Raw genomic sequence first — 27983 nt, 5'->3', positions numbered from 1 at the left:
TCACCGTTGAAGGAGAGTTGTTGTGAGGAGCGAGGGTATGACGACTAGAAAATGTTCAGCCCAGTGCCCGGCGCAGAGTAAGAGCTGGTCGGAGTGGTGGTGGTGCTGGTGGTGCTTCTGGTTATACCGCCACCATTGGGGTTCAGATACGGTGGATGGTGAGGTCCCCACTGGTGGCATCACGCTTCCCCGCCTTAGAAGCAGGTCCTATGAGTGGACCTACAGCTGTCACTCTTTGTGGGGGGCATTTTCTAAGGCCAAAGGGTAAGCTGTATCCCTGAATAGATATTTATGTTAATTAAACCTTGTCATTGAGGTTTTCCAGTGCTTTTTGGTTTAATCACAAAGTCCAGACCCACCTTCCTTTGGCTAGGGTTCCTCAACTCCCTGCCCATCAGCACGCCATGTCGGGGTTCATGACACCCTTCCAACAGTGAGGCTCGGGCATTAGAAGCCCAACGTGGATAAAGTCCACAGGACTGTCCTGGGATGCCATCCGGGAATGGAAGGTTCTGAGAACCTTGACAGCTGTATTTCTAAGATAATGCAGAACACACAGTGAAAGGATCCCTGGTCATAAACTGTCTGCCCTGCCCAGAGGTCCCTCCACCCTGGAAAGACACCCAGCACGGCTCCTTGGGTGCTGAAGTCAGGACAGGTAGCTGTGCCTCCTGCAGCCCTGCCTCACACCTTTCCAGCTCTCGGGGTGTAGACAGGTGAGCTCACCAGCTGACCTCCACACCGAGAAGGTGGAAGAGGAAGTCAGCCTCCCAGGGAGGCTGGGTGGGTTCAAGGCAATTTCCCACCAGAAGGTAGAGCTCACCGGAACCGCCTGACCTTGACCCTGAAGAACACACAGATAGGCTTTGGCTTCTGTAACGGGACTTGATAAGAGAGGTGATGATGGTTCTTTTATCAATAGTCTTCAAAAGCTCCCCGAGTCCTGATTCCTAGAATTAAAAGGGGCTAAGTGGCTCTGTCTTTGGAGACCATCTTTTCCACTCCAACCCTTTCTCGGAAGAGTGAACTCAGGCCTAAGTTCACGCAAAGGAAACAGCTAAGCCTGCATTGGGCTTTCCGCTCAACAGGGAGTCTGCTTGTCCCTCTCCCTCTGTGTATGCACTCTCTCTCTCTCTCTCTCTCTCTCTCTCTCTCAAATAATTAAATAAAATCAGAAAGAAAGAAAGAAAGAAAGAAAGAAAGAAAGAAAGAAAGAAAGAAAGAAGAAAAGAAAAAAGAAAAGAAAAAAAGAAAGAAAAGAAAAGAAGAGAAAAAAGAAAAAGAAAAAGAAAGAAAAAGAAAAAGAAAGAAAAAGAAAAAAAGAAAAAGAAAAGAAAGAAAATGTGCTTCTAAAAAGTACTCAAAAAACCATGCCATTTCCACGGCTGGGGGCCTCCCTCCTTGCAGCTTGATCCTGAACCCTGAGCCAGCACCTGGGGAAGGTGCTTCTTCCCCTGTCCACGACTAAGGGGAAACTGAGAGGCAAGTACCAGCTCTGATCCTTGACATCACCGAGAAAAGGCAGAGCGAAAGCCAATGTTCGGAGCTCATGTTAATTAACTCATTTCTCTTTTGCCCTTGCTTTATTGTTCCTAGAAGCAATTACGTGTCTCCTACCCTCTCTCCCACCTCCAGCATAAAACTGCATAAAACTGTCACAGATGAAATCAGATTGCTCAGCCATTTCATTAGGGAGACTCTGGCTCTCGGTCTCTGGGGGCATCTTTGCTCAAATGGAAGCCTCTCTCAGTAAGTTAACCCCTTCCTGGAGGCTACAGGAAGCCAGCGAGCAGACCACGGAGGGCAGCTGAGGCCTCTTCCTGAACAGCTCAGGATACAGTGGGCTGGCAGGTGCATGCCTAGGGGTGCGCGAGGTAGAGACAGAGAGAGAGAGGAGGCTGGAGTGCAGGGAACAGGGGAGAGAGAGTGTCAGACCTCTGGGACCTGTCCAACCTTTCACGTGTTGCCACCTGGGTACGTTTCTCTTCTTGGATGGACCTCATTTTTCTCACCTGAAAAATGCAAGTCTCAAGCCTTATTATTATTATTATTATTATTATTATTATTATTATTATTATTTCTGTACCCAATTCCATCAGTCCCCCGCAAATCACACAGGAGTCCTTGAGAAGAATTACAAAGTTGATGGGAGGGAGCGTGGTCAGAATGCACTTTGGTAGATAACAAAGTCTTTTTCCCCGTGAATCTTCTGGAGTTAATGTGAAGGAAGGAAAGAGTGAGACATAAAGATTGGATGCTGTTGCCAGAAGGGGCGCCGAGGGAGAAGATGGAGCAGGAGGGAAGGGCCACTGTGATGTCTGCAGGCTGGGAGTTGACACCCAATGTAGGGGTGGGGCTGAGTGTCAGGCCTCAGGGAACAGAATGGCATTGCTGGGGGAGTCAAGTGACAGCACAGTGCACTGTGGTGCGGGGACATGTGGGAGAGTAAGAGGGATGAGGCCAGCGTACATGCTTCAGAGTTGTCCCTAGAAGGGAGGCCTGCCAAGACCTCTCCCCAGCCTGTCCTGCCTGAGAGCTCTCTCCAGGCCTCGGTAATGACAGACAGGGAAGCCGAAGGTCTAGGGTAACTGGTGGGCCCCAGGAAAGCACTGGGAGCAGCATGGAGGTGGCAGGGGCCTCTGGGGGACATCTATCTGCACAGCACACAGGTGCAGTGTTCCGTGTGGGACAGCCAGCTCCTCAGAGTCAGAGGCCACTTTCTTTGCTCCTTCCCTGGACTAGACTGTCTAAGGTGGGGGGACCTCAGAGATGGCACCTTTCTCCAGGTGCTGGCTCAGGGTTCAGGATCAAGCTGCAAGGAGGGAGGCCTCCAGCCATGGAAATGGCTTGGTTTTTTGAGTACTTTTTAGAAGCACATTTTCTTTCTTTTTCTTTTTCTTTTTCTTTTTCTTTTTCTTTTTTTTTCTTTTTTTTCTCTTCTTTTCTTTTCTTTCTTTTTTCTTTTCTTTCTTCTTTCTTTCTTTTCTTTCTTTCTTTCTTTCTTTCTTTCTTTCTTTCTTTCTTTCTTTCTTTCTTTCTTCTTTCTGATTTTATTTAATTATTTGAGAGAGAGAGAGAGAGAGAGAGAGAGAGTGCATACTCAGAGGGAGAGGGACAAGCAGACTCCCTGTTGAGCGGAAAGCCCAATGCAGGGCTGCATCCCAGGACCCTGGGACCATGACCCTGAGCCGAAGGCAGATGCTTAACCGACTGAGCCCCCCAAGTGCCCCTAGGAGCACGTTTTCCTGAGTGTCTACATCAGGCTAAGAACTGGGGACAAAGTCAACTGGTCTCTGCCTCCTGGTGCCAGGGCGATGCTGTTAAAACCTGCGTGACTTGCAGAAAGGGCCCTGCCAAGGTCAAAGGCGTCCCTTTGGCTAGATGGGGCCAGCGGGGTGGTGGCCAGATGGGGAAAGGAGGGACTTACATCCGGAGGGGCTGCACCCTCAAACTATATCCATCATTTTTAGTCACAAAACAGGATCAGAAGATGGGGTGCTTAACTTTGAATGCATGTCTCATTCCAGCCGCACTTTCTGTGGTGCATTATGAGCTTACAGTTCTTGCAAGCTTGTGGTTATCTTAGGAAGAGCACTAGCATGCTATGAACTATCTGAGTGAGGGCTGACGAACCATTCATGTAAATATTTAAAGTATTCTAACTTTCGAACAAAGCGCATTTGGGCTTTTCTTATTTCCTAGTCCACTAGGTATCCCATCTCCTCAACTAAATGAGGAAGTGATACAGATCTCCACCCCACCCCACCCCCACCTCTGGAAGGTCTTGCTGAGAGCATAGATCTTTCTAGAATCTGAATATGCAGGGCACAGAGGAAGGATTTAAGGCAAGGGTGGGGGCTGGGCTGGCTGACTTCTGGACCCTTTTAAGCTACTCAGTTCTCCATCCGAAACTGCAGACAAAGAGAGGGGTGGAGCGTAAGATAGCAGATGGGCCAGACAGCAGCTGGGGGGACCCTGCACTAAGATTCTCCTCTCTGCCCCCAGGAGACAATGGGTGGGGACCTTTTCGCTATGCTTCAAGGATCCCGGGAAGACACATTTTCTGAAATCGCCTAAGCTCCCTTCTAAAATGGTCGTAGGAGGGCCCAGCATTTGGGTGGACAATCAGAAAATACACACTATAAATAGCAACAATTAACAGGGATTTTAGGCCAGGCCGGGTACTGGGTGCTTCTTGTGTTTTATCTCTGAATTCTGCAGCCACAACCCAATGTCGTTTCATCATCATTCCCGGCAACAGGCAGGCAGAAGTCAATAACTTGCCCAAGGTCACCGAGCTTGCACGCGCAGAGCCACCAGGCGAGCCCATTTGGAATAAACAGCGGGCCTAGCACTAGCAGTTCAAATCCGTGCTGAGTGACTTTTAGACAAGATCTTAGCCTCCTGGGGACTCAGTTGCCTCCACCGCAAAATGAGGTGAGGAATGCAGGGACTTTTCCATCATCAGAAGTGCCAACGGATGTCTGACATGTGGCAGAGCGTGCAAATGGAGCACACCGCAGACACACAGCATTGGGGTGCAGTTTCCCTTCTTCACCGTGGGTTAGAGCGTGTGGAGAAATGCACGCAGGAGAAAGTTGAGGCTGGAGGTTGTTTGCCCCCTCTGGTTGTAAAGCTGGCACCTCCTGGGTTTTAGGCACTCTCAACTGCCGTGCATGGGTCGGGGTGGTGGTGGACAGAGTCCTGAGTGGGGTTTCTGGGGGGCTGCAGTCCATCTGAAACCCCCCACACCTTGCACACAAGACGCCGCTGGCTGCTTTCCGACAGCCAGGGTGCGGAGGAATGGAAACTTCTGTCACCAACAGCACTTGCTAGCAACTTCCCTCTCTGCGGTTTTCTCTGTCATTCCCTTGATAAAAGACCCAAGGCTGAGCAAATGTAACCAACATTTACGAATCTCATCTTCACATGAAAACACCCGCCCCTCAAGAAGTGAGCTGCTGAAAAATGATGCACGATGTACTCTAAACTGGGTCAATCCTCACCCAGGGGGTTCGGCGCGTGGCTGACTTGCTGTGTGTGTCCCCTGTACCGTAGGCTTCGAGCATCTTCGACAGCCCGGGGAGAGAGAGCGATGGGAAACAGTATGCGATCCACCCCAGCACCTCCCGAGAGGCCTGTGCCCAGCCCAGATGGTAAGTCTGGATTCTGGGTTCCTGGGTGTGATGCTTAACTCCAATGCTCGAGAGCCAGGGCCAAGACTGAGCGCGCCGGGGGTGCTGACAGTTGTTGAAACAGGGTACTGGGTGCCTCGGTGCTCACGATACCTGCTTCTCTCACTCTGCTTGTGGTTAACGTTTTATAACTACATGTTAAAAAAGATAGAGCAGTGGTGCCCTGAGTGGCTGCTGGGCGGCTGGCATTGCATGGTGGACCCCTGAGAGCAGCTCGGTCCATCTTTATTTTCCAGGTGGGGAAACTGAGGCCCATTAAGGAAATGGAATCAGCTTTTGGAAGAGTCAGATTTCCAGCTCAGGCCAGTCTGATTCTGCAACCTTGGCTCTTGCCTACCGCACCCTGCCAGCCCACGATATACTATTATCATGGGTTTAATATTATCCCAGCTCTGCAAAAGCTTCTGTGGTGCAACTTGATGCAGCTAGACGTTACCTCGAGGAAATCTTCCTGGAAAGGAAGGAATCCTGTGTCCCATTGGTAGGATCACAGGGCCAGCCGTCCTAGGGGGAGGGCACAATGTCACAGGTTAGGCTTCCCATGGCGCTGGCGGACTCCAGAAGCCAGGGAGCCCTTCAGAGACGTCCAGAGAGCCATCGGAGGATGTCAGCGAGCAGAAGGCAAAGGCTGAGAGTAAAACCCCTGGAGCCCTGGGTGGGGTGGTGGTGACTTACTGTGTGAGTCTGCTAGGGGCTTGGGAGGGGATGGTCCAGAGGTCGGGCGATCCATCAGTGTCCCCAGGGTGAGTCACCTTGGGACATTTCCACCCCCTATCTGATGTCACAACACTAGTGGTTGGTCTCCCTCTGCTAATGTCCTGAGTCCCCCATGTCCCCTGCAGCTGTGCACCCAGCAAAGCTCCCACACAGATGCCCACCATCCCACTGAGAGCGGACAGTGCCAGGTGCCCTGACTCTACTGCTCATCCGTGACTCTTGTGGCTCCTTCAGAAAGGAGGTGCCTTCTCATTTCTTCCACAATGGAGATACCCAAGTTATACATGGTCTCATGATCCCTCAGATGCTCCCAAGTGAGTGTGCCAAGTCCCTGCAGCCCAGCCCTCCACCCTAGCCAGATACATGGCAACTCTAGTGGTTGTTTGTTCCAACTCCCCTCCTTAAACCTAAAGGGGGAAAAGACTAAAAGAATGTTCTCCTGGACATAGGAAATGGAACCATGTGATGAGGTGGGGCAGCTGGTGTGCATTCTGGGCCCCTTGGCCTCCCATGCAAAGCTCAGAGCTCTGTGCTGCTATACCGAGCAGCCGTGCCTGCGGCTACGAGGAGGCAGCCTGGGTCCTTCTCCCACCTTCTCCAAACCACCACAAGTCACAGCTTCCTCTTCTAGTCATGGCTACTTGTAGGAAACACCCAGGGCCCCATCTGTTCTGGGAGTCAGGCACCCACCCACTGAGGCCATTTTGCAGGGCTACCTTTCAAGCTGGGGCAGGGGGGCGGCATGCTTGAGCAAACCCCATGAAAACATGGGTCTCCAAGGCCTTGCTCATTTGCTTTTATTTTTTTTAATGCAAATTCTTGTGAAATAAGTTTCTCTTTTTCCACTGTGTGGGTGGGAGGTCACCTCGTAAAAAGAGGTGGAGGGGTCTCCCCAGCCCAACGCCCGCTGGTTAAGAGAATTCCCCAGATCAGACCCAGGGTGTGATCCAGGCAACCACATCAATCACTACCAGCTGGCTTCTCCATCGCCCACCCCTGAAAAGTTTCCCTTGTGATTGGCCCAAATTTGATTTTCTCTTTTTTCTCCGACATCCCCTTGAAGAAAGGAGAGGAAAGTGGTTGCAATGGATGCTGCATTAATGAGTTTCTAGCCAATGGATGCAGAGGGTTCGGGTTTTCACAAAACCGGCACCGACTCAGCTAACACCCATGCTTACTCATTTGGTGATACTCCAATACCGAGGAAGTAGTGCGGGGAGCTGATTGATTTAGGCCAACATACAAGTGGGGCTTCCTCTGATGTTAGCTTGAGTGCTGGAGAATTAAAATCACCCAAAACCCCAGGCCCTACGAAGGGCTCTGCAGAGGGGGCCAGCCTGTAAACTGCTAGACAGATGTGTTTTCTGAGCTTTCAGGAGCATTTTCTTTCCCCCAATCCAGGGCTGTGAATGCCTTGGAACGTGGCTTTGTCCATCTGTTGGCTCCTGAACTAAGCTTTCCAGAACATTCATGATTACTCTAGTTCCCAGAGACTAATGTCACAAAACCCCCAGAGGTAGTGGGACTTGATGGAAACAGGGTAGGTCTCAGAGACAAATGACCTTGCTGAGCTTCTAGTGTTGCCCCTGTTGGTCAGTCATTTGGCATTGGGTAAGTCCCTTAGCCACCCAGAAGGGCAGGGCTTGGCTCGGGTCTCCGATGGAGACCAGGACAATCCCCTTCTGATAGCAATGACAGCACAAAGTAGCTACCCGATAAATATGGGGGAAATCACTTTTTCAAACCGCACTTGGGGCCACCTGATTGCACTAGACTATGTCCAAATGCCCATTTAAAGCAGTCAGATTGGGAGTTCCATGACTTGTTTCCTAAACATTCCAAATAACTCATTTTCTCTACAATTCTATTCTTTTTTTAGACTCTTGCTCTGTGCCAGACACAGACAGTACAGAACTGAGTAAGACCTAGGGAACTCCCATGTAGCTGGGAAATGACATATTTCTACCTTAAAGAAAATCTTAAGGTACAATTTCCCCACCACCACCTTGCTTTCTTTTCTTTTTTTTTTCCTCTCCTCACCTTTTATCACCCTGACTTAAAGCAAGATCTCATTGACAGAGGGAGTATTGCAAACCCAGACACTGTTCAGACCCCTTTCTGTGCAAGTGTGGAAATCACACTAAAGCAGGGCATTTACATAGCATGGAGGGTGCTGCCCCATGGAAAGAGGAGATGGGAGGGGCTCTGAGCAAGAAGAAGGGGGCAGGGAGGTCTCTGACCCAGCCTGGCACTTCTCAGTGAATGATTCTCAGACCACCTGCATCAGAGCCTCTGGAAAGTTGTCAAAAATGCAGATCATGGGCCCTGCCCCAGATCTGCTCCCCGCCCCAGATCTGCTCATCAGAATTCAATGCTGGTGCATTTCTTCCAAGGCCCTTGGCTTGAACCGAAAGCTGGCATCCCCAGACCCAGATTTCAGCCCTGCTTCTGCTCCTAACACACAGTAAGAGATGACAGAAGAAGTCAGCTTGTCTCCTTAGGGTCCCTCTGGCCTCACTTGTAAAACGTGATGATGGGAGTTCCTCTGCTTATAACGTGCCAGACGTGATCCCGAGTGCTTTACGCACATCCCGTCTCCCTCCTCTCATCAATTGCAGGAAGCGATCACCGTCACAGGCAGTCCAGTGCCACGGAAGGCAACCTGTGTCAGATCTTTGAATAGACACACATTTCCCACCTGGGTCTTATCCCACTTCTGGCCCATCAGACGGTTCTAGGTGGAATGTGATCGTTCAACTCTTTTACACCGAATGCACAACTTCCGTTCTTGCAATGACCACACAAAATATACCTAGTCCATCAAAACATGATTTCACAGTGCATGGGATGGGGCTAAAGATTTTTTTTAAAGTAACTTAACATAAAGAAAGACACTGTTAGGTGAATGGTGGTGCAGGTGGTATTCAGTAGCATTAGGAGAAGAGCAGGTGGCCAAGAGCAAGAGTCTGCACCCTCTGAGTCTGGGTGGCTGGGTTTTGAGACCGGGCCCTCAGCTTGCCATCATGCGCCCCCAAGCAAGTCTTTCCAACTCGCTGTGCCGTCAGAGAGCCTCAGGACCTACTCGGTCCCCATCTGCCCCATCTCAGAGATGGGGCAGCCAAGATGTTGGACAGAACAGAACTTGTGAGCCACTATGTCTCACTTTTCAACCCACAATAAAAGACCCACAGGTACAACTTATGGTTCGTGGTGATCAGCAGAACTCAGTAGATTTCCTATCAGGCCAGGCTGCTCAGTCCTGTCTGATTGGTTACTTGTGTGTATTTCCTGTAAAGGATGCTCAAAGTAAGGCCTACTTTGACCCTCTGGAGGCCACGGACTGGGGCATGATTCAAGCAAGTGCAAAACCAGAAGCTGAGAGCACTGGCTTATTTAGCTCCTTGCCAACCAACTGCACTCAGCTGCTCGTGCCAACTTGGAAGTCTCATTTGGAGTCAGCCTTTGTTCCAACCTGTCAAGGAGCAAGTGTTAACTGGGGAGAGCCTGGTAATTACATGCCAAGGAGAGCTCAGTGGCCTAGGGACACGACCATGAGCTTAACAAGCCGCATGCTCTCCCTGGCACGCTACTAAAACTCTCCCAGCCTTTGTTTCTTCACTTTTTAAATAAGAATGTACATTCCCTAGGGTTGTAGGGAGCATTGGGAGTAATGACAGGCTGGTTTTGCTAGAATAATAAATGGAATCTACTGAAAGGTTTTTAGCATTTAAAAAGAAATGGTAATGATTCTACAAGGAATAATAATGCAAAAAAAGCGGGGGGGGGCGCTGTCCTCCTTTGACCAAGTAATATCTGTGGCTAGTAAATTCTGTCTGGGCCCCTTTCTGTTTTTGGATTCATTTCCTGTTTTAGACTTTTGTACATTTGGTTCGATATGATGCATGTTCAAGTTGAACCATCAGTAAATATTTGGTCTTCTGGATTTCATCTTCTGTTCCTACCAAGTGGAGTTTGCTCTTAGAAGAATAGAATAGTTTCAAATTTACACATCCAGAGGCTTTTCAAAATTTAGGACACCATCAGCTGAAATCGGTCTTGGACTATGTAACGCTCATCCCAACCATCCCATAAACATGATATCAACGTGCTCCTGCCCACCCCGTGGAGGCAGGTTCTATACATACGCTGCATCATGCATCTGATCTCAATCATATAGGGTAGATTTCAATATTTCCCATTTTTATACATGAAGAAATCAAGTTCAGATTGGTTAAAAATAAATCTCTCCCCAAATCGCAGAACAATTAAGTGGTGGAGGTGGAATTTAAGCCAGGTCTGATTGATTCTGAAGCCCATTCTCTCATCTGAAAATCCTCTCTGGATTTCTCCCCTCTGCACGGCACATTTCTTCACTCACTTTGTTTCCTTATCTTAAATCTGCGATAATCCCGTCCATGCCTCTCCTTGGGACCAATCACTTCCCTGATTTAATTCTAGGGCTCAGCTCTCCACAAAACTTGGGCCTGCAGGAGGACCTGACAGTGTGTTTGAGCTTTATGAGCGAACTTGACTTTCCCTCTTTGCGTGTACTCTACTATAGGGACCTGGTGAGACAAGTGGCAGGGATGGGCCTGAAATCCCCGCAAAGGACCAGGCCAGGGGCATTATTTTTAAGCAAAAGTCCCAAAGCCAGGCTTTCTCAGCGACGTTGAAGTGTTATAGCTATAAAAACATCGTTATTACGGAAATTCCACAGGAAACTCCACACTATTATTGTGAAATTGAAACCCTCTAGTCCCTGAAGCCTCTTTCCATTATTGAGACAATTGTTTTTATTACGGGATTGTGTTTTTGTTTCTGTTTTTAAAGTAAGGAAAGGCGGTTGTTCTGTTTCACAGTCTTCGACGGGGAATCAGACATGAAAGCCCCAACCCCCGCACAGACACAAGGTCTATTTCAAGGTTCTGTGATGGGCTCAGATAACAAACGCCGTGCGCCTCCTTCCGACACTTGTTTTTCAAAAGGGGTTGGGTCTGTGATGACCGCCATCACGCTGCTGCCACAAATCAAGTTTCCTTCTCTTGGGCCGCTTTAGGTAGCAGGATGGGAGCTTTGAAGAGCCCTGTAGCACAAGCATGTCTCCTTGTTTTCATGTCAGGAACCTGCTCTGAGCATCTGAGATGGGGCAGCAGGTGCTGGAGAGGACTGCAGGACAGCTCCTCCCGGAGTTCACACTCATTCCCCCAGAATCACGCAAACTCCAGAATACAACCTGGATAATTGCATCAAAGGAAAAGCCTAGGGACCCAGATGGGAGGTCAGAGCAGAGGCACTAGGCAAATCTCCTGGGGGTGGAAGGGTTGAGAAAAGGGAGAGCAGATGCTTTCCTGGCAGAAGGAGCAGCCTGTTTGCAAGCCCTGAGGATGGGGCATCTTGGCAAATTGAGAACACGATGGCTCATCCTCATCATTCACTGTTCCTGAGACAGTGAAGAGACCGTGTTAATAAGTGGCCCCTTCATTTTGGGGGCCATTAGCCCAGATTTCCATCATGAAGATGTTTTCTAATCTCTCATTTTCCAGACTAATGTGGGCCCAAGAGAGGGAGGCTGCAGCCCCACTCAGAGTGCAGAGTCAGTCTCAGAATCAGGGCCGCTCTACGGGGAAGCTAACCAAATCTCTGCGTTAGGCCCTCCTTCAGCGTCACCCCATCTTCCTAGGGACTGTACCGGGTTCTGCATTTGCAATTTCTTTTCTGTTCTTTTTCTTAAAGAGGATTTCCACATTTGCATGGGGTTCATGCCTCACAAAATCTGGATCCACCCTTTATCAGAACTCAGGACTTCTGGCTTCAAGCCCAACAGCAGGGCTGCCTTCCTACTACTGAGCTAGGTCTGGGCGACATGGGGAAAGAATCCTTTAATTCAGCAAAGCAGCATGTGAGGGAAGTGTCCCCATAGGCTCAGGGGAGGCTCCACTGGGTCAGCCACTCCCTGGCCAGGCACGGCTCCTTCTCATGAGACCTGACTCCTTTCAGTGATCTTGGCCAGCACGAATCATTTTTGGTTTCCATTTCACGCCTACAAATGATTGCTTCTGGCTGCATTATTGTCTGCAGCTCAGCTTCCCCAAATGAACAATACACTGGAATGCGCAGTTCCATGGTGATAACTGGCTTCTGATTCACTCTTACACGTTCTACTACTGAAGCTATCTTTGGGTTTACTCTATCTGGGCACTTGTGAGCTGCAGGGTCCCCAATATAGGAATTATAAGAGGCAGGGTCTGTACCCCACAAAATGGCCAGTTTGGGCCACCAAACCTGCCGTGCCCGAGTGCTGGGATTTCTTCAGGTTTTTCTGGGGTGCAAGGGGCAGGTGATGACTCTTCCCACGATTACTTATAGACTCTCTAGAATGTGAGCTCCATTAGATGCAGGGAGACTTGGCTTGCTTTTGTTCACATGTTCGGCCCACAGTAGGTGCTCTGAACAATCGCTGAGCAAGTGAATACATGGTAAATCACCCAGAATTGTGAGTGCAGATGCCCAGCCAGCCGGCAGAGCAATAAACCCGATGCCATAGCAAACGGTACTGAACCTGCCCATTTATAAGGTATATTATTTTCCAAAAATGCACCCCAATATTACCTTGCCTCTAATGCACCCGAATTCCAGCAAACTGCTAAGGCTGTGAAACAAGCAGTTTTGCTGAGCACCAAAAAGTGAATTCACATGTTATCATTCCTTCTCTGGCTGACAGTAAACTGTACTCACATGAACCAAACAGCACGCTTTCCTTTTCAAGACATCACCAGAATTACGCCAGAATTACTTTCAATGTACATATGAAGAAAAGTACTTTTCCTTCCACCCTTACTCCAACATTCCTCTTAAGTAGATCCCCAGCATGGTGCCTTATATTCGACAAGGAAGAAGTGCTTTGCGGAGCTTCAGAGTTAGTCTTTGGGTCCCAGTGGTTCCTCAGAACTCATGTAGCCCAACCAGACAGCCTATCCCAAAATGTGACAGATGGGGACCTGCAAACCCTAGGCCACGTAATAATAATAATAATAATAATAATAATAATAATAATGCTTTTATGGTCTCTTATCATTCATGGGGTGCTGCTACCTACTTTCACCTCATCTCAGACAGAAACTGGAATGAAGTATTATTAGCTTCACTTTAAAGATGGGGAAACCAAGGCTAGGATCAGTAGACACAGTGGCAAACCTTGAAGCCAGATCTTGTGACTTCAGCTCAAGGACCTCAGGATCCCCACTTCTCCGAGAAGAACATCAGAGCCAAGGCAGGCTTGGGAATGGGAGTTAGGGCACCGACCTTGGGGTCCCTTCGAGCTCCCTGAGCCACCCTCCCTGAAGAGAGGAGGGTCTGTTTTGCACTGCTGTTCCAAAGCAAGCCGCCTATCTCCAGCCAAGAAGTCTGAGGGAGGGGCTCATGTCAGCTCATCCCCTTCCTGGGGCTGGTCACCTTTCACTTCCCTCTGAAGGAGAACACCTCTTGCCTTTGTTTCCCTAGGACTGGACAGCGACTTCTTGGCCGTACTGAGTGATTACCCATCTCCTGACATCAGCCCGCCCATATTCCGCCGGGGGGAGAAACTGCGAGTGATTTCTGAGTGAGTTGGTTTTCCAAATGTTTCATAATCCCTTAAAATGGGTGAACTCGATTTAAGCAGGAATCGTCAGATTTTAGCAATAGTTGTCCAACTCCACTCGGGCCCTGGTCCAATTATGAGGTGAGAAATTTAACCCGTACAGCAGATCCTTGTGCTTAAACCTTAATACCGCCAGTGCTCTAAAACCTTCAGTGGCTCCATGTTGCCTGGAGGATTAAATTTAAATTCCTTAACTTGACTTTTGAGGCCCTTTTTCGTCCAGCTTCTGCTTCTCATGTTGGTCTCACCTTCCATCCTTCCTAGACCAGTGCAGTATGACCTCAGGCAGGAGGACCCAGGGGTCTGAGAAAGCTTCTGATGAGAAACAAAAAGCATTGCCTTCCATCCTGTTGTCTCTCCATGACTCAAAATGGGCTATGGAACAAATAGAGGGCTCTAAGCTTCCTTTATTTAGGTTCTCATTGATACAGACAGAACTATCTTGGTTATATTGTAGGGTGTAATTCTGCGTAGTGAACATTTATTTTTAAAAAGCCTCTAATTCTGATCCATCAGCTGCGGATCCCCAAAAAATGGGTTAGTGCCAGCATGTGGGAATGGCTCCTGCTTAACCCGGGATGAGGGATATACTTAAAAACCATATTTGCATATGGAGAAATGTGGTCACTGGTGGGTTTTAAAAAAGAAACAGCCTTACATGCCCGAAGTTAAATCTGATTACTCTGTTCACTCACTCGCTTTGCCACTCACCCATCCACCCTTTCCTATCTGTTCTTGTTCTTCCAGTGAAGGGGGCTGGTGGAAAGCCATTTCCCTTAGCACTGGTCGGGAGAGCTACATCCCTGGGATGTGTGTGGCCAGAGTTTACCACGGGTGAGTACATTTCTGAAGTGGCATCTCTAAAGCATGATACTGATGCTAGGGACATGGAGATTCCAGCCTGGCATCGTGGAAAGAAAGTCTCAAGAGGGTTATGCTTACTCTCACTCAGTCCACAAGGTTTGCCAAGTGTCACCTTGTCAACCCAAGGTGACACTTGGCAAACCCTTGCCCTGAGACTCAGGTTTCCCTCATCAGTAAGATAAAGGAGCTGGACCTTTCAGCTCCAGTGCTGTGTTCCTGGCACACAGCAAAAAACAGTCAAGAGCTGTGACCAGTGGAGCACAGCTGCTAAAAGTAAGCCTGTCTGTGTTGCCATCCTGCCTCTGTCACCTGCAGGCTGTGACAGTGGGCAAGCTACTTGACATCTCCTGTCCCAGCTTCCTTTCCTTCATCTGTCAAACAGAGATCACGATGCAGAAGGACAGGTACCATAATCGATAGTAAGAACAAAGTGCAGGCTGTGAGGACTGTGAGGTGGGGTAACCTGTGGATAGTTCCTGGAACAATGCCTGGCATTACAGTAAGCACTTGGTACATATTAGCTATACTCTTATCAAACCCTACCCAGAACACCGAGAACACTTATTGCCCAAAATGCTTACTTACCCAACTTGACAAATGGAGAAGTCAAGCAGAAAAGGAGAAATTCTCATCTGCATGGCAGATGAGCAACCAAGTGCACTGCTTTTCCCTGCAGTTGTAGAGACAGGTGGCTCTGGAGCCCAGCACCCCTGGGTTGGCATAGGCAGGGCTCAGTTCCCCGGCTTCCACAGTCGGAGCTCCCCACAAGCTCCCCACCTCCTTGACCCATGATCTCCTCATCTATCAAGCTACCAAAGCCAGAGCTTGTCATAGAGGAAAGAAGAACGGAAAAGCATCATTTTTTATTTGGAGGGATTCAGAAATAACCTGCTTTATATGCTCACACCTGGCAAAGTAGAGTTATGTGCCTACATAGTTTACAGAATGTAATTCCAAGCACTTAATTGCAGCATCATGGATTTTTGATCATGAATATCCAAAGTCATTCCTGAGCCTAGGATGATGAGGGGAAATAGCAGTAGGACAGGAGCTGCTATGACAGCCATATTCTGAAATGTCAGTCACGCAACCCTTCCGAGTCAGCTGTGCATCCCTGACCCATCCGCTCCTTTGGCAGACGTGCATCAATGCCTTCATGCAGAAGACGTGGCACTGTGCGCTGCTGGGAGGTTGGGTGGTGAGGAGCCCAGATGAGTAAGAGGTAATCACAGCCCCACGGAGCTTCTGATCTAGCAGAAGAGGTGGTGCAGGAGAATGGTTATGGAATTCGAGGTCCCAGGAAATGCATTGCAATTCTAGCTTTACTAGTTGCTGACATAGAGCAACTTGGACAAATTACTTACTAAGTCTGACCTTCAGTGTCCTCATCGGTGAAAGAGACACAATACTACCTGTCTTAAGGGGTTTATATGAGGGTGAGATTTCAATGCCCATAGGGGCACCTGGGTGGCTCAGTCAGTTAGGCATCTGCCTTCAGCTCAGGTCATGATCTCAATAAGCTCAGGTCCTGGGATTGAGGCCCTGCATGTCAGGCTCCCTGCTCAGTGGAAAGCCTGCTTCTCTCTCTCCCTCTGCCTCTCTCTCTCTCTCTCTCTCTCTGCTCATGCTCTCTCTCTCTCTCTCAAATAAATAAATAAAATCTTAAAAAAAAGATATTTCAAAGCCCATAATTTGCATTATGCCTATGATTAGTATTCATACATGACTGTCACTATTATTTTTATTGTATTCGTTCCCATGAGTGGAATTTCCTGGAGGGATAGGGAAGGATGAATGTTTGTCGCAGACACTAAAATAATTAATTAATTAATACATTAATATATTGTGCAGAACTAAGGGGGTAGTTAAAATATGAGGCTGAATCATCATCTTAACAACAAAAGTGCTCTCGGAGGCCAGTATATAAATAAACAGTATCTGATTATACGTCTATGGTCTTCTAAGAGTCTCCCAGCCACAGTGCTAAAATGACTTGCTTGCGTGCCTTGGGGTTGCCAAAGGGTACGATGCAGTGAAGCATTGATACTTGCCTGCGACATGTGCTAATTCAGAACTGTGGATTAAAAGCCAGGGGTTACCCCCTGAAATACAGAGACTGTTGAAAGGGAGGTATAATTGCTTCTGAGCACACCCCAGCCAAGTGTTAACAAAGCATTTCCTTCCACGCTGGGATCTGGCTGGGGCCGCTCTGCAAAATGAGGAAGTGCCTGTTTCCTTAGAACATAGATTCCTTTGTGCACGGAGCTGCTTTCTAAAGCATATTCAGGAGTGTTGGCTCTTCTATGGAAGGTGAACAGTCTGTTGGACACCACAGTATTACAACTGGACCACAGTATTAGAACTGCCTTTTTTTGTTGTTTTTTATTCTTAAGTAAAAAAAAGAAAGAAAGAAAAAGAAAAAAGAAACACAGAAACGTGTCAATGCACCGTGCAAGCAATGACAACTTGACAACTTTCTTTAAAATTAGTTGAACAGGAGAAGACAGGACGGAAATATAATGAATGCCAAGGGGGGCTTGTTAGGAAATATGATGAATGCCAAGGGGGGCTTGTTAAGTTGGTGGAATTATGCACCACTGTGTCTGTCTTTCTTGTGCCCGTGTCATCTACTCATTCACAAAAATCAAGGTATCAAGCTTGATAATGTGGACGCAAAGATGAAGCCCAAACAGACAGACACAGTCGCTGCCCTGTTGAGGTGGTGAGGGAACGACGGGGTCGCTAGGGGTTAAGAGAGACCTCAAGCAACATGCCACCAGGTACCTTATTGTGGTTTAGAATGCTTCTATGTCATATGATACAGAACGGGCACAGTCCCGCTGGCACTTGAGAGCAAGATGGGAAAGATGTTTTATGCATCGTCGTGTCCTCGCTGTCCGATGTAACACCTGGAGTCCAGCAGGCACTCGGGAATTTTAGTTGAAAGATCAAAAGTAGGGAGGAAGGGAGGAAGGAAAGAAGAACCAATTGCCCACCTTTTTTCATATGAACTGGATTTTGTTCTTAATCTCGGTACCACCTGCCTGTTGGGGGAGGGTGAGCTCAGGGTACTCATGCCATCCTTCTATTTCCCAGCTGGCTGTTCGAAGGGCTAGGCAGAGACAAGGCGGAGGAGCTGCTACAGTTGCCAGACACGAAGATGGGGTCTTTCATGATCCGAGAAAGTGAGACAAAGAAAGGTGAGTGGCTTCTGAGTCCCCTTTCCGTGCCAGGGTTGAGCTGAGCAGCTTTTGTTCCAGGCTGACTCATGACACGGGTCATTTTACCTCCTCCCATGACACATGTAAACCCATCTGATCTGGTGAGGTCCCAGCAGCCCACCCCCAGCCTCCCAAGAGGCCAGTATCAAAGCTAGGGACCCGGGGTTCCTGGAGGGCTCAATCAGTTAAGCATCTGCCTTCGGCTCAGGTCATGATGTCAGGGTTCTGGGATGGAGTTCTGTATCAGGCTCCCTGCTCAGTGGGGAGTCTGCTTCTCTCTCTCCCTCTTCCTCTGTGCTCACTCTCTCTCTCAAATAAATAAAATCTTAAAAAAAAAAACAAACAAAAAAAGGACCTAAAGACAGGGAGCAGGGACCTGGCAGGACAGGGTCATGGCTGGACTCAATGAGTCCCACAGACTCCTGCTGGGAAACGTCCTATCAACGGGGAAGGAAAGCAAATAGCAGGTGTAGGCGGCACTGGGGTGGAATGAACAGGCTTCAGACTCGGCCTGGCCCATGCTCTCAAGCTCTGTGCTGTGGGTGGGACATTTGCCTTCTCCGAGGGCAGTGGTCTCATCCGTGGTGCCACTCAAAAATAATCATATTTATAGTGCTCTTGCTACACAGGAGACCTGCGACATTGGTCTCCCCCATGCCCTACAATGAATTCACACAGCTTAGAGAATCAGGTCAGGCAGGTTTACCGTCTTACCTACTCACCGCGATCATTATCGTCATGACTTCCTTACATCTTACACATAAAGAAATTCAGTGAAAACAAAATCGCAGGGCTCTTTGTCACACACTGCTCAGAGCCAGGGCTCTGAGATCTGGTTTTGGCTGCATGCATGCCCCTTCCTATAACCTGGGGTTGACAACAGGAAGGTGCTTCGAACAGTATCCAGAACATAGAAGCACTTTAACCCCCAGGAGCAAGACCCTTACCAGAGAGGGCTTTCCCAGACTCATGAAAAGGAACATCATTTTAAAAACAGAGGATCCATTCAGGTTCTTAGCCTGCTTCTTGTATCCTCGATAGCAAAGAAGAGAAAATGTGATTATCTGAGAGTATTTCCCCACATACCTACTAAGGGCCAGTGCGGTTTGGAGCTAGAGCCCTTCATCAAAATGAGCATCAGCCTTACCTTGGAGAAGAAAGGACCAGATATAGGAGATTTAAAAAAAAAAAAAAATCTAAGAACAACTTTTCTCTCAAAAACTTGAATGTGCTAGGGGAAAACAAGATCAAAGCAAAGACCAAACTTCCTGTACACGTCCTGGCAGTCCCCGGAGGCGGGAGACCCAGGCTCACATAGAACTTCTAAGCTGGCATGGCCAAGTGAGGGAAGAACCCAGCTTGAGGAGCCAGAGCTGATCTAAAAATAGAGAATGCTGTCAGGCAGATCTGCAGCCGAGCTGGGGCTGGGGCTGGGGCTGGGCTGGAGGCGGGAGGGTAGCGGGCTCGGCTCCCTTGGGTATGCAAAGTTTTGATAATTTTCCACCTGCCACCTTTGACCTGCTCACCCTACTTCCAGTTCCTGTCAATGTTACAGGAAGACGCATGTTGGGCTTCAGAGGGCAGACTCGGGGCAAGGGTAGGAAGGCCCATCAGCATGCTCGGGGAAGCCTGTTCGGGACAGAGTCAGACCCATCTCCCAGCTGCCTGCCTCCGGCCACGGCACACAGGGGCCCCGAGCCTCATGGCTCCATCTATAAACTATCTTGTTTCACCATCTAGGGAGTGATTTCACTCCTGGGACCCAGGGGACAGAGCAGGAGGGGCTCTCGAACATGACCTAGGTCTAAGTCTCCCGCTTGCCACTTGGTGGACAACTAGCGTAGGAGAGGACAAGGTCCTTGCCCGAAGTCCTGCTCTTCTTCTTCTTCTTTTTAAAAGATTTTATGTATTTATTCATGAGAGACACACAGAGAGAGGCAGAGACACAGGCAGAGGGAGAAGCAGGCTCTTCATAGGGAGCTCAACACGGGACTCGATCCCGGGACTCCAGGATCAGGTCCTGAGCCAAAGGCAGATGCTCAACCGCTGAGCCACCCAGGCGTCCCTAGTCCTGCTCTTCCTAACTCACCCTGAATCGCTACCTTCATGGCGCTTAAGGAGAAACAGCACCTTTTACACATTTCTTAGGGATGTCCAGAAAAAGTCTTCGCTGCCACTTTTTTCCAAATTTACAAGAAAACCAAGCATAAGGCAGCACCAAGAAGGAGCAGGGACCGGGAAGTGGTATGACATGGAGGCTTTCCAGAAAAGCAACCCCCAGAAGCTCACTGAGCAAAGACTAAGCGGGAGCCCCTGAAAATCTGTTTGCAGTTCGGCTCATGCAGCAGGGTTGCTAAATGAGTGGTCTCTTGCAGGGTGAGCATGGTCCCCAAAGACGGGGTCCTAGAGGCTGTCCCTCCAAATGCAGGAGGGGTGCCCGTCTGGGTGTTCTGGTTGTCTCCCAAGGCTGAGGAGGCATCTTGGCCGCCGTGGTGGGGGGCCCCCTCCAGCAGGCCGCCCTCAAGAGGCCATGTGGGACGCCTCTGACCTGTCCTCCATCTCTTGCAGGATTTTACTCCCTCTCCGTGAGACACAGGGAGGTGAAGCACTACCGCATCTTCCGCCTGCCTAACAACTGGTATTACATCTCCCCGAGGCTCACCTTCCAGTGCCTGGAGGACCTGGTGAATCACTATTCCGGTAAGAAACACCCCGTGGGGACAGACCAGTGTAGCCCCCTCTGTGCTCACTGCCCCGCGGTGCCTGCGGCTAGGCCGTGCGCGGGTCCCCGGTACCTGCCAGGTGACCCACCTGGCTCTCGCCCCGCTCCCTTACCCCGTTCTTCTCCTGCTAATGCAGACTATAGGTTTCAAGCTAGAACAGGCTGCCTGTGGAGGCTGCATAAGTAAAATGCAACCACACCCTCTTCCTACCTGCAGATGGAAAGAAATAGGATGGCCCGATATTTGCAACCCCAAACAGGTGGCACTTCCTCAAGGGGACCACAGGTTTAGGGGCCGCGGAGGCTTTGTTCTGCAATGCCACTCATTTCCCTTCCTGCCAGTAAAATTCTCCTCTGCCTCCAAGGTGGCAGGAAGCCATGTCCTTGCTACTTGTTAGGAGTCAGGTTGACGGCCTATCCTCCGGGCTCCCATGGGTGCTGGCGTTTCCCCAGAACGGGGTCCCTCTGCCTCGTGACCTGGTGAACCATGTCCTAGTCTGGCATTCCCAAGCACTTTGCTCGTTTGGATATGCTTCCCCGTGGCCCAGGAGGGAGGTCCCTGTTTTCCACACTGGCCAGGATGGGGAGCGCCCTCCAAGATGGCAGCAGCAGAGCAGATTTTGATGGAGGTGACAGGGAAGAGTAGAGTCAGAAGCAGAGATCAGAGTCAGACTGTGACAGGCCTGAATGCCAGCCCAGGAGGTGACATTTTACCCCATGGGAAAGGGAGGGAGAGTTAAAAGTTGGTTCTGGAACCTCTGTTCACACCCCAGATCTTATGGGCAACCTGGGTTGGTTGTTCGCCTTCCCGCCTCATTTTTCTTCTCCATGTAAGGTCCTTATTCCTTGGGGTGCTGTGAGGAATCCTCAGGGTAGGGCAGGGAAAGCACTGAGGGGAGGGCCTGACACGTGAAAGGGGGCTCCTGTTCACTAACATTGGCCTCTGTCCCTCGGCCAGGACCTCTCCTACCTCCTCCCTTCCCCTGCCTACTGGAGGGAGGAAGAAAGAAGCTGCTCTGACTTTGTAGGCATCTTCCCACTTCCGGGTTCCGGACCTCACACCCCTGGGTGTGCGGCGTTCTATAGGGTGTGCGGTCGTAGAGGGCGTTTCTCAGTGAAAGGAGCCCACAGGGGCTGGGTTATCACACCTGGCTGGTAAGAAGGGGACAGGGCATGGAGGAAGCATGGCCTCTTGGGAGACACAGGCCCACACTTGGATCTGGGCTCTCTGAGATCTTAAGAAGAGACCTTGCCTCTCTCAGAGCCTCAGCGCCCCGTTCATGGAAGGTGGTTGGGAACAGCCCCCTTACAGGTGGTTGCAGTGACTGGATGGTTCATGTAATGTGCACCCTAATGTAATATGATGTGTCCATCATCACAGCCTGGAGCAGGGCAGATGCAAAATAAGTGATACCAAATGTTACTTCTGTGATACCTGGAAACCTAGCAGCTTTGTTAAAAATGAAAGAGGAAGGGAGTCCTGGAGATAGTCAACTTTTACTGATTATGAGTAAAGGTTGGTTGTGGTATTGGGCTTTTAATAACAATCATCGAGAGGTGAGGAGACCATAAGTTTTGCATAAACAAAAGCAAACATGAAAAGGATGCTGCCCCAGCAAAGATTTTACAGACTGGGAGACCCGCGAGGCTTCCAGGCCAAGAGAACCCAAGGGGCTGGCACCAGTGCAGGAGCAGAGTCTTCCTGAAATAAGTCCCTGGCCACTATGTCAGTTCATGGATCACACTCATCAGTTCACTGCTGCCCTGGGGTCTGAAACCCTGAAATGCTTCCTGAGCCCCTGGGGACCCTGGAGTGGAAACAACGTGGCCAATTTTACCTCCTTCCAGATTCTACCTAGAGACAGAGAAGCAGAAAAATTGTGCGCTAAGCAGTCTGAACAGACGCCTTTCTGTTCCAGATGGCTTATATTTATTACCTGGTGCCTTGGGAATGTTCGTTAACATCTCAGAGCCTCAGTTTCTTCATCTATAAAATGGGGATTTTAGTCCGCATGCCTCTTATGAGACCGTTGTTAGGACCAAAGGCAAAACCAGGAGTGTAAAGGTCTGGCCCCTAAAGGATACTGCGTATGGTGGTGACTGAGAGGACAGAGTGGGTGGGACACAAGTCCCCAGATATGGCCAGGAAAGCAAAGGGCTGAAAAGGGGGACCCTTGAAGGTAGAGTGGTTGGAAGTCCAGGAGTGTGAGAAGTATGAGCATTCTGGAAAATTCTGTAGAGAGAATGAGGTGAGCATGTCCAGACCCCTGAGGCATGTAGGACCTCTCTGTTTCCCTGTTTCAGTGTCTGGTTCCAAGTCAATGGGGCAGGTTTCATTCATATTTCTGTGACCTTGATCAAGTGACCTGACCCCAGGGTTCCTCCCTGAAGTGGGTGTAACAACACTGGCCACTCAGGAGCCAACGGGGCCTCACTGAGAGGCGTTGGGACTAGCTCAGCGCTGCGCTCGGTTTGGGTGCTAGAAAGTCAGTTCTTTGACTCATTGCAGGGAATCCTGCTCACCTTCAGGGTTAACGGCTCACAACACCCCTGCCCGTGCTGTCTTGCTGTCTACTGGCGCTGGTCGCTTCAGCCTGTGTCTGGCTCCATCTCCTCACCTCCTAACCTGGGAGGCCATTTCAATTTCCAGCCCATGACAGGTCATTATTTCAGATGCACATCCAATTAAGCTCCCCTCATTCTCAGGATCCAGTCTCACATTTCTCGGGGAGGGGGGACAGTGTAGGTGGACATTTGAGTTCATGGTGGAAGTCAGATTGGACACCAAGAAACAAGGCATTACTGGCCGCCACACTCTGCTCCTTGGTAGGAACACCCAGAGCTCCATCAATTAGGTTGGAGGTGGAGGTGGCCAGAGGTGTCATGTGCTCCCTAAAACCTGGTGATGGATCAGCCCCAGGACAGGGGGTTCCTTCCTGCTGCAAGCCAGCAGTGTCTCATGTCCTCAGCCATGTCACGTCCCCTGTGCTGGGATCTGCAGCCTGAACTAGGCCATGCAGCTTGTAAGAACATCTGAGCACAGCCAGAACCAAGGCTTTCCCACAACCACGGGAGGTGGAATCTAGAATCTAATGCTCCTGGAGAGATGAGCAATTCTGGAAGCTCAGATAGTCCACACTAGCTGGGGCAGCAGGCAGTGGCTTATTTAATTTTCCTTCTCTTTGTGTGTGAGCATCCAGGCTAGAGAAGAGAGGTTTTTCTTCATTTTTTCCCCATCTGTCCACCTTCTCTTGTTTGCTTTTATATTTGTCTTCTTCCTCCTTTATTTCTGGTGTCTTTTCTTTTTTCTTTTTTTGTTCTGTTTTTACTCCTTCTACCTTCCTGTATTCCCGCCCTCCTGCTCTCTCCTTCTTCCTTCCTGTCTTGGTTCCGAGTGTGTTCTATCTTCCTGTCTTCCTGCACCTGTCTCAGCTGCCTGTGTGGGAGGAAGTGCTGCTCCTGTGTGGGAGGAAGGACCTGGACCCCGTGTTGATCACAGCGCACTTGACCGAGCCATGCTTGAGCATGAAACCCTTGAGGCTGGGCCTCCTGAGGGTGCTCTGCTAGCTGTTCCCACTTGTTAGCCTGTTCCAGGAAACTGAGGCTCAGAGAGGTTCAAAGGGATTCACTATCAGGGGTGAAGCTGAAATCCAAACCCAAGGGTAGTTGATTCTGGATCCTAATCTTAATGTTCCACCTGCGTTGGGTTAAGTAAAGTGCGTATTCAGGGCACATTAATATTTCTTAAACAACTGGACGTGTGACTCTCCATCCTACCACGCCTCTTTCCTGTCTTGGCCTCAGTTTCCTCATGTGAACAACTGGGGAGCTGTACTGGATGGTGCCTCAGGCCCCGCTGCCCACACTGGCTAGGGCAGCCCGGAGTCACTGACCAGTCGTCTGCTTCCCTCCTTAGAGGTGGCTGATGGCCTCTGCTGTGTGCTGACCACACCCTGCCTCACTCAGAGCACAGCTGCCCCGGCGTTGAGGGCCCCTGACTCACCCGTCACCTTGCGCCAGAAGACCTTCGACTGGAAGAGAGTGCCCAGGTGAGACATCTATGTGTGTATGCGTGTCCTGCATGGACATATGATCCCCAAACCCATGTGTGAGCCTGACAGGCAGGCTAGAGCCAGCCCTATGGAAAGCTAGAGGGGGCAGAGACAATGAGCAGATGCACACCCACAGAATCCCCCTGTCCCCTGGGAGGCAGACCCAGCTCCTGGCCTCACAGTCATTGCATGTTAAGAGATATCTGTAGTTAGGAATTGTTGAGTTACCTTGATCAAACACTCATCCAGACATTCCACTGGCAAATTCAAGGAAAATCAGAAATCCGAATTGCCTGGGAGATGAAAAAAGCTGTTCTTCCTTGTAAATAACATAAAGAAATATTCGTTCAAATTTGCACGTGGAAGTTAGAGCCATTCAAAGAAATGGTGGTTCAGAGAGGTTAAGTGATTTCTCCAAGATCACACAGCCATAAATGTAAGAAGTAGAATTAGAACCGTAAGTTAGAGAACCATAAGTTAATCAGTCTTTTTTTTCCCCCTTTTTTCCTTCTCCCATTTTCTTATTCTCTATCTTTCTATGCCCCTCTCTTCTCTCCCTTCCTCTGTCCCATTCTTCCCATGAACAGACTGCAAGAGGACCCTGAGGGAGCTGGGAACCCACTTGGCGTGGATGAGTCCCTTTTCAGCTATGGCCTTCGGGAAAGCATCGCTTCCTACCTGTCCCTGACCAGCGATGACAACACCTCCTTTGATCGAAAGAAGAAAAGCATGTCCTTGATATACAGCGGGAGCAAGAGGAAGAGCTCCTTCTTCTCATCACCACCATATTTTGAAGACTAGCCTGAGAACAGACACCATCATGTGCACCCAAATTAACAGAGGTTGGAACTGTCACCCGGGATTTGGCAGAGAAGCCTAGTTCCCTGGTCCCTGGAGAACTGCACATCTTCCAGAAGCCAAGAGAAGACATGTGGAGACATGAACTCACATCTTCTCTGTCCACATCATGACAAAGGGAGCCCCTCTCTGGTGTCTGATCAGCAGTGAGACATCACAAAATGTTGAATCATGACATGATGGAGAAACATTTCAGAAGAGCCCTGTGTATGAAATCCAAACCCAAGGGTAGTTGATTCTGGATCCTAATCTTAATGTTCCACCTGCGTTGGGTTAAGTAAAGTGCGTATTCAGGGCACATTAACATTTGCACAAACATTTGTATGTTTGTCGTGTTTGTGGGAAAGATAAAGACATTGTCTCACAAGAAAGTGCACAAGATCATTCTCCAAAGAACTGTCCAGAGGGTCACACTCTGAGCTCATCAGAGAGAATTTCGCAAAAAAAAAAAAAAAAAAAAAAAAAAAGCCTGAGAAGATAAGCCGAAAAGCTGTGGCCTGGCTGGTCTAGGTTTGCAAATTGATCCCTCACAATGAACTTTTCTCACCAACCCCTCAAGAGACCTTTGGTATGCAGCTCCTCTCTTTTGAAGGGACCTCAGTGACACTAAACATTAATCTTCCTTATCTTCCCTGAATCAGGAGATCCTGGTGGCCTGCTGGTGCCAGAGCCACCTGTGCAGGAATCAGGCAGCCTCCCTGCTGCTGCAGAGGGCAAGGCAAAGGGGAGAGAGGGAGGCTGCTTGTGGGAAAATGAGAGGGTAGCTCTGGAGCCCTGCAAGCTTTTCTGGTGTCCCCGGCCATGGCTTCATGGCACAGAAAGAGCTTTCTGACATGCTGAGACTCTTGCCAGTAATAAGGCACCAGTTGTTCACTCATGATTGCGGGAATAGGTAACTGTGTTAAGTCCCTTGTCAGGTGAAAAATAAGAAAAGGAAAGAAGAGAAAAGGAAGGAAGGAAGGAAGGAAGGAAGGAAGGAAGGAAGGAAGGAAGGAAGGAAGGAAGGAAGGAAGGAAGGAAAAACAGATCAGCAAAGGCAATCACAGTATAGACAGGAAGAAAAATGTACAAACAACTATCGTGAAAGTGGAGTGTAAAGGGAGAAATCAGCTCATGGCTCCAGGGAGACTGGGTCAGTAAGGGTGGCCCGTGAGCTCACGTCTCAGCTGGACCTTCACAGAGGCTAAGTGTGGCTGGATTGAGTAGGTGAGAATGGTTGACTTTTTTGGAAAAAAAAGAAAAAAGCAAATTGATTAAATTCTGAAGAATTAATTCTAAGTCTAAAGAATTAATTCATTAATGTGATTTTTCTGTATCATCAATGTTTTATTCTAAGAAGGGCCTGGCAGCCACATGAAGAAAACTGCTGAGCTCCAGGAAAGAAGGGAGTCAGAGTGGCTTTAAATCTGTCATACTCATTTTAAGAGATGTGAGAGAGAGCACGGCAAAGTTCTAGAAAAGGGAAGTATTTATCTTGAGGCTGCCCATCGGGATCTTGTTAGGAAGGGGGCTGCAGATGCACCCATGACTCATTTTATCCTGTTGGAAAAGGATTCAGGGGGAAAGGGGGGGGCCTGTGGAACCCCTCACTGCCTGATATGAGATGTCTGTCTGTTCACCACATGCATTCCGTAGATGTGAGATCACTGTGCTGGTGGTATGTGTATATGCATTTATGTGATTTTCTGTATCATCACACTCTGGTGTGTTTATACAAGAAGACATTTACAGTTTCCCCAAGAATCGCTAAAGGCAGTTTCAAGGGACCAGCCGATGTGTGGGAAATGAATATAACACTGTGGACGCTGACTTCCACCACAAGGCAGGGTAACCTCGCAAATGCCAGATGTTTGTACAATGTCTTATGCATTGTTTTCCGTTGTAACTAGTGTGCTGGGAACTTTTGGGGAGCACTCAGAGGTATTTCTAAGTGGGAAGCATTACCCTTTGCTAAATCATGTATTTATTTCTGATTAAAATATAGCTAATAAATATTTAACCCTTGGAATTCGGGGAGAGCTTTTTGGGTGAGGTGGGTGGGTGGCTCATTCAGAAGCTTTTTTGGCATTTGAATTTTCAGACAAAGCTGGCCCTGGAGAGAGATGAGAGCAAGGAACATCAAGAAGAACTGCACTGGTTAGCAGCCCAGCTTTTTTTTTTTTTTTTTTTTTTTTTTTTTTTTTTTTTAGCAGCCCAGCTTTTCCTTGGAGTGCAGCCTTAAGAAAACTGACTTTTGTGAATTTGGAGGGTGTCTTATGAAACTTGAAGATGGACATGGGGCTGGGGGGTCAGGGGAGAGAACAACTTCTTAATGATTGCTATGAACATCCTACCTCACCTGGATGACTTCTGCCGATCACTTGTGATACCTCTGCTTTCTGTTTTTCCAAGAATTTATTTCTACTCATGTTTTTTTTTTTTTTTTTTTTTTTTGACAAATTACATACTAGACTTCGATCCAGGCCCTAGGACTGTAGCAGTGAAAACCAGATGAGGCCTCTGATATCACAGAGCTTGAGATCATAAATAAACAAGAAACTTTGTGACGGTGGGGGATGTAGCACAGAAAGTGGCACAGGCTGCTAGACCTGAGCATGACAGGGCAAAGAATCATTTAACTGGATGCTTGCTTAGGAAAGGCCTCCCTTCCAGTGGATACATTTGAGCTCCCATTCTAGCTGAGGCCTGAAAGATGAACAGCCAACAGCCAGGCAA

General features: G+C 48.9%; 2 protein-coding genes across 5 annotated transcripts in view; one reads left to right on the top strand and one right to left on the bottom strand.

Moving 5' to 3' along the window:
* SLA (Src like adaptor) overlaps positions 1-25475 on the top strand; it is an 85987-nt gene extending 60512 nt beyond the window's left edge. The window contains exons 1-8 of one of the 4 annotated variants that reach the window (XM_038555561.1): positions 4297-4437; positions 5059-5156; positions 13413-13512; positions 14299-14385; positions 17512-17615; positions 20205-20336; positions 24275-24407; positions 24998-25475. In XM_038555561.1, the coding sequence (XP_038411489.1) occupies positions 4433-4437; positions 5059-5156; positions 13413-13512; positions 14299-14385; positions 17512-17615; positions 20205-20336; positions 24275-24407; positions 24998-25211 (873 nt within the window). In that variant the 5' untranslated portion in view covers positions 4297-4432 and the 3' untranslated portion in view covers positions 25212-25475. Of the gene's footprint in view, positions 1-4296; positions 4438-4978; positions 5157-13412; positions 13513-14298; positions 14386-17511; positions 17616-20204; positions 20337-24274; positions 24408-24997 lie in introns of those variants that run through there. The other 3 variants (XM_038555562.1, XM_038555560.1, XM_038555563.1) reach the window with 3 other exon arrangements.
* TG (thyroglobulin) overlaps positions 1-27983 on the bottom strand; it is a 285189-nt gene that overhangs the window by 67763 nt on the left and 189443 nt on the right.

The sequence above is a fragment of the Canis lupus genome, chromosome 13, assembly GCF_011100685.1.
Source record: "Canis lupus familiaris isolate Mischka breed German Shepherd chromosome 13, alternate assembly UU_Cfam_GSD_1.0, whole genome shotgun sequence".
In the NCBI taxonomy this organism is placed as follows: Eukaryota; Metazoa; Chordata; class Mammalia; order Carnivora; family Canidae; genus Canis; species Canis lupus.
Note: the sequence above shows the minus strand (reverse complement) of the source record. Positions and strands in the feature narration are given on the sequence as shown.